Here is a 6,833-nt window from a genome sequence, read left to right as displayed (position 1 = left end):
AGAAATGTTGCGCTCAATTATGGTCGTACGTCAAGGACTACCTATAGGAGGATATTTTGCCCCCCTGACCTGCTGTCCTGCAGCAGAAGTTCCTGTATAGAACGGAATTCTCCAGACTTGCCAGCTTAAAGACTGGTGGACTTCAACTCCCAGAATACCCAGTTGGCTTTCATGCCTAAAGTGGGACTAGAAGTCAACAGTCACCTGGTGATTGGCCCAAAGCCATCCATCCCCAAATGATTTCTTCTCTATAAATCATTTCGGCTTATCACATTACATATATAGTAGATCCCTCCAACATCCTATAAATGGGAGATTACCATGTAAAGTGATATACTGGTATAGATACACTATACTGCGCTTGTGAATCCTGCGTCCAGTTCGGGTCACCATGATACAAAAAAGATGTTAAGACCTTAGAAGGAGTTCAGAGAAGACAAGGGAACTTCAGGATAAATTGTACAAGGAAAGGTTACGGGAACTAGTAAGTTCAGGCTAATGAAGAGGAAGATGACCGAGGGACCGAGGGGGTGGGACAGAATAGCACTCTTCCAATACTTGAGAAAAGGGTGGTTGATCTATTGTCCAGAGCACCTGAAGGGAGGCAGGAGAAGAAGCAACAGATGGAAACTCATCAAGGAGAGAAGCAACTTGGAACTAAGGAGAAACTTCCTAACAGTGAGGACAAATTAATCAGTGGAACAGCTTGCCTCCAGAAGTTGTAAATGCTCCAACACTGGGAGTTTTCAAGAAGAGACTGGGCAGGCAGTTGAGGGTCTCCTGCTTCAGCAGGGGGTTGGACTAGAAGACCTCCTAGTCCCCGTCCAGCCCCATGATTCTATGTACTGTGAGGAGTATCCTCCTCTGAGCTGTGTGGCTGAGTAGATACTCAAAAGTAGATCCAGCATCCCGTCTATTCATTGGTTTTACATCATACCTGTGAAACGTACAACAAAGATGGCTTCTCCGTTCCAAATATCAGCTTCCCCAATGTTTCCCCCAGCAACTCATGCTTGGCTGCGCATAGGCCATGATGCCACAATTGCGGTGACATCACGCCTTGAGGTCACGGCTGGCCAGAATTCTCGGCCTAAGAAAGAATTGGCTGGAAGGCCTTACAGACAGAAACAGAATAGGGTCTGTGCAAGTATGCCCACTGGGGACAGATACGGTGTACGGTTGGCTTTGCCAACGATGCAGGAGCCTTCCAGAGGGCACAGGGAGCACCGTTCTCTGCCCACTCACCCTCTTCTTTTCTTTCCGCCAGGTCAGAGATCAACACGTAGCAACGCAGCTCAACCTTTCAGAGATCAGCCAAAGGAAAAAACATCAAGGTAGTAGTAGCCCATCCTCCAGGTCTGTGGATCGTATCAATCGGCATGGCTTTTGACATCTCCAGTAGGTTTGACTGAAGACAAAAGGGCACTGCTGATCCTCGACTAACCAGGGTTAAACCCTCATTGAAACAAATCTCAGCTTCCTGAAACATGGCTTCTTTCCAAAACTTAGCCCCGGTGTGAAGCTTTGGGTCCAGTCCTCAGAAGAGGACAAGGACAGGGGTGTAATCCAGAAGGTTCTGACAGGTTCTAGAGAACCAGTAGCGGAAATTTTGAGTAGTTTGAAGAACCGGCAAATACTAATTCTGACTGGCCCCAGAGTGGGGTGGGAATGGAGATTTTGCAGTATCCTTCTTCTGCCATGCCCACCAAGCCACGCCCACAGAACCAGTAGTAAAAAAATGAATTTCACCACTGGACAAGTAACTGTCAGCGTTCCAAATAGCATCCAAAAGTAAATCAGAGTCCGAGGCAAAGTATTGCTCAAAGTTCCAGTTTATTAAGAGAACCATGTTGGCACATCTGGGGAAAGCCGAACTTGAAAGCTTCCCAGTTTTCCCCACCCAGTTGAAAGTTCGAGATCTTGTCCCCCACCCACCCACAAGTCCATCCCCATGGTCCAATCTCCCACTGCCATGCTGGCAGCTTCCACCCATCCAGTTCTGTCAGGTGCAGAGGTGCAAAGACAAAGGATGACCTTGGCTTTCTGGAAAGAATGTTGTTATGGCTTCATCGCATCTAACTCCCTACAACACCCCCACCCTTCCATTTTCCCACCATAGAAAAAGCATCGTAGAATAATAGAAAGTGTGGCAGGCCAAAGATCCAAAAGAAAAGACGGCTGCAGGCCTGACAGCAGCTCTATTTCCTGACTAAAGCGAGTCCCTAGAATTATAGCTCAGGTTTAATCTCTTTTAGTTCTCTACAAAGATGCATTTTGGGAAATAAAAGCTCTGGGGATACAAGAATTGAAGAGAAGGTTTAAAACTTTTCTCCTTATGGAACAAGACAAGAACTGGCTGCAAGTTCTTATCAAAAAGTGATCAAAATAAGAACCATTTCCAAGAAAATAAATCAGGCAGAGTTGATACACAGCAAATTCACAGGAATGAGTGTTTTCGATAGATGAGAGGATCTTAGCTCAGGGTTGAACTCCGGGATCCCTGGTACTCTCTGAGCTTGCAGACGTTTCATTACCCAGCTAGGTAACATCTTCAGTTCTAGAAGGGTTTATGGAGTGGAGGAGGAGGAGAACTGTGGAACCCTTGGGATGAACTTGATGGTTTTCTTGCAGACATTTCATAATTTTTTGGCAAAGGGACTAAATTAGTAGATCAGCGAAATGATGTGGGCATAGTGTATTTAGACTTTGGCAAGGCATTTGACAAAGTAGACCACAACCTACTTCTTGCTAAGCTATGGTAAAACAAAATAATGTGGGATAGAGAGCATTACTACCACATGGATTTGTAACTGGCAGACAAACCGTAATCAACAAGTAGTCCTTAATGGTACCACATCCACATGGAGGGAAGTGAACAGTGGGGTACCACAAGGCTCCATTCTAGGCCCAGGACTCTTCAATATTTTCAAAAACGACTTAGATGAGGGAATAGAAGGAGAACTCATCAAATTTGCAGATGGTACTAAACTGGCAGGAATAGCCAATACCCCAGAAGACAAGTGCAGGATCCAAAAAGATCTTGACATATAATGATTGTATTGTGTTTTTATACCTCCTCCGTACAATGTGTAATTTTATAATATGTGTTTTTATTTATTGTACGCCGCCCGGAGTCCCTTTGGGGAGAGGGAGAGGCTAACAAATTCAATAAATAAATAAATAATAAATAAGACAGACTTGAATAATGGGCCCTACTCAACAAAAGGAAATTTTGTACCTGGTCGAAGCTGGTTTCAGACGGGTTTCAGACCCGGGTACAGCACGGAGACGGCACTGGTCGCGTTGGTCGATGATCTCTGGCGGGCCCGGGACAGGGGCTGCTCCTCTGTCCTGGTCCTATTAGACCTCTTGGCAGCTTTCGATACCATCGACCATGGTATCCTACTGCGACGACTCGGGGGGTTGGGAGTGGGGGGCACCATTTTACGGTGGTTCTCCTACCTGTCGGATCAGTTGCAGTTTGTGTTGACTGGAGGGCAGAGATCGACCCCCAGGAGCATCACTTGTGGGGTGCCCCAGGGATCAGTTCTCTCACCCCTCCTGTTCAACATATATATGAAACCGCTGGCGAGATCATCCGTGGTTTTGGGGTACGGTATCATCAATATGCTGATGATACCCAACTTTTCATCTCTACCCCAAACCACCCAAACGATGCCCTCGACGTGATGTCCCGATGCCTGGAGGCTGTGCGGATCTGGATGGGGAGGAACAGGCTCAAGCTCAATCCCTCCAAGACTGAGTGGCTGTGGTTTCCATCATCCCGATTTGTACATCTTGTTCCATCTTTGACGATAGGGGGAGAAATTTTAGCCCCCTCAGAGAAGGCCCACAATCTGGGAGTCCTCCTGGATACGCGGCTTAGTTTAGAAGAACACCTGACGGCCGTGACCAGGGGGGCCTTTTACCAGGTTCACCTGGTATGTCAGTTGCGCCCCTTCCTGGATCGGGATGCTCTATGCACAGTCACTCATGCCCTCGTCCTTTCTCGCCTGGACTACTGCAACGCTCTCTACATGGGGCTGCCCTTGAAGAGCACCCGGAGGCTTCAGCTGGTCCAGAATGCGGCCGTGAGGGTTATCATGGGGGCACCTAGGTGCTCCCATGTTACACCCCTTTTAGGCGGCCTGCATTGGTTGCTGGTTGTTTTCCGGGTGCGATTTCAAGGTACTAATTATGAGCTTTAAAGCGCTCCATGGCTTAGGCCCAGGGTACCTGCGAGACCACCTACTGCCACCAGTAGCCTCCCACCGTCCAGTACGATCCCACAGACTTGGCCTCCTCAGGGTGCCGTCGGCCAGGCAGTGTCGGCTGGTGACCCCCAGGGGGAGAGCCTTCTCTGTGGGAGCGCCTTCCCTCTGGAATGAGCTGCCCCCGGAGCTCCGCATAATCCCTGACCTCTGGTCCTTCCGACGCGCCCTAAAAAGTTGGCTTTCCCAGCAAGCCGGGCTGGCCTGTTAATTTTATCTAATTTTTTAAATGTTAGTGTTATATTAATTCGGTTTGTTTCTTGGATTGTTTTTAAGTTTTGTAATATGTGTTTTTTAATGCTGTGCGCCGCCCTGAATCCTTTGGGAGAAGGGCGGCATATAAATCCAATAAAACAAACAAACAATGTGGAGAAAAGCAAAGCTTTATACCTGAGCAGAAAAACCCAAAGATAGAAGTACAGGTTAGGTGAAACCTGGCTCCAAAGCAGTAACTGTGAGAGGATCTTGGAGATAACATCATCAATTCTGGAAGGGAGGAGGGTTTGGGAGAGGAGGAGGAGAAGCGGGAGGAGGACTGTGCGGTCCCTGTCCTCTCTGGGCTTGATGGGTTTCTTGCAGATGTTTCATTACCCAACTAGGTAACATCATCAGTTCTAGAAGAGAGAGTGGTTTGTGAACTGAAGGAGGAAGAGGGCAGGGATGAGGGGAAGGAGAAAGATGAGAACTGTGGGGTCCTTGGGCTCTCTGAGTTAACCGAGACCCCCCCTCCAGGGCCCCTTTAACAAATTCTCTGTGTTTTTGTATTTGCTTTTGTTCTCTTTCCCTTTAATAAGGAGAACAATTCAGAATGTCCTTTCTTTTTATTATGCAACCTATAAAAGGGATGGTGTGATTTCTCCCTTTCATTTTCTCGCCAGTGAAATCGATAAATGGAGACTGCTTTGTCACTGAAAAGTTTCAAATTAAACTGTAAATCCAATGATCTTCCTTGTCTTGGTGTCATAATTGGGATTGGTTTAGCAGACCAAGGCGCTTCTTTAAAAGCCACATCTGGCCAACAGACATCAGTACCTCCTTGCTAACACCTGCCGTTTCCCCTCCCCCCCCAGATGGAGACCTACGAGGATCACCCTTGGTGCTCCTACAACTCCCCAAGCGGGGAAGAGGAGACGACAGATGAAGAGATGCACCACCACGACCGGCAGCTGGCCAAGATCAGAGCCCGGAGTAACAGCCGTTCCCGCCACCGATCCTCCTTCCTAGTGGACGAGCTCGACATGCTCATGGACAAGGCAGCCACCACCATCCAGGCAACGTGGCGAGGCCACCTCACCCGTAAGCAGATCATGACAGAGCAGGCTGCGGCCGCCACCATCCAGGCTGCTTGGAGGCGATACATTGCTCGCGAGTACCGTAATCTGCAGCGGCAGGAGGTGCCTTCGCCACAAGTCTACAGGCGCCGAAGATCGTCCTCCGTCTCCATTGAGGGGCGGAGACAATCCTGGGGGTACTCCAGGATGGACAGGGAGAGAGCAGCCCAGATCATTCAGGCGCACTATCGGGGCTACATGACTCGCCAGGCCCTTGGCGAATGCCAGCGGGCAGCCATCACCATCCAAGCTCACTGGCGGGGATACCGTACCCGACGGGACTTGACCCAAGCAGGAAGGCGCACTTACCATCCTGGACAACCACAGAGGACCTACTACAGTCCCCCAAGGTTTCCAACGGGGACTTACTACGGCCATCCCAGCTACATGCCCGGGAGCTCCTCCTGGGTGGGTCCATACCCCAGGAAACATTGGCGCAAATGCCTTGTGGGAGACCCCGAGGAGTGGGAAAGCAAGGTACCACGATCCCCATCCTCCATGGTCCAGCGAGAGGACACAGAGCCCTCCCAGCCCAAGACATGTCCGCGCTGTGGGAGGTGCACTAGCATCCGTGTGCTCATGGGCGTGGGCAAAGGGCCGCCATCAGAATCGGAAGCGGAGGACAGTGAATGCGAAAGGCACGCAAGCGTCTCTCCGTCCAGAAGTGCCCGAAGGATGTCCTATACCTCCAGACAGGAGGGACCAACGTATAGCCAGTCACGCCGTTACGGGCCCCGCTTCTCCTATCAGGCGCCTTCAAAAAGCTACCATGTGCCTGGGGAAGAGCAGATGCGGAGGCAGAGTCGAGAACCCAGCGTAGTCGTCAGTCAGCGCCTGGCCCCCAGCACGCAAACCTCCGTACGGCTGACACGGGAGCGCACCAACACCCGGAGCCTCTCCTCCACCAGCGTCCAACCACAGCAGCTGCAACAGCAAGGCATGCCTCCCCAGGGCACCTCCGACTGGTTGTACGAAAACTACGGGGCTCGCCGGATGGGCGAAGGGCAGAGGCGCGTGTTCAAAACCAGGAAGCAGATGTGGCAAGTGGTCCGCGCAGCCACCCTGATCCAGGCCTTCTGGCGGGGCTGGAGAGTCCGGCAAACGTTGCGTCTCCAAGAAGAAGCGGCAATCAAGATCCAGTCCGCTTATCGGGGTTACCGAACCAGAGTTTACCTGATGGAGGTGGGAATAATCAGCGAAGGAGATACGGATTAAAACGTTTGGGGGGAGA

The 6,833-nt window shown here is 50.3% G+C and overlaps 1 protein-coding gene across 1 annotated transcript; it reads left to right on the top strand.

Moving 5' to 3' along the window:
- The first annotated feature begins 1,275 nt into the window (after positions 1–1,275).
- On the top strand, positions 1,276–6,833 carry LOC309391474 (uncharacterized protein). Its single transcript, XM_081951975.1, has 2 exons — positions 1,276–1,334; positions 5,342–6,833. Exon 2 carries the CDS (start codon positions 5,342–5,344, stop codon positions 6,815–6,817), a length of 1,476 nt encoding a protein of 491 aa, XP_081808101.1. The 5' UTR covers positions 1,276–1,334; the 3' UTR covers positions 6,818–6,833.

The sequence above is a fragment of the Natrix helvetica genome (genome assembly GCF_964273705.1).
Source record: "Natrix helvetica genome assembly, chromosome: 4".
Classification (NCBI taxonomy): domain Eukaryota; kingdom Metazoa; phylum Chordata; class Lepidosauria; order Squamata; family Natricidae; genus Natrix; species Natrix helvetica.
Note: the sequence above shows the minus strand (reverse complement) of the source record. Positions and strands in the feature narration are given on the sequence as shown.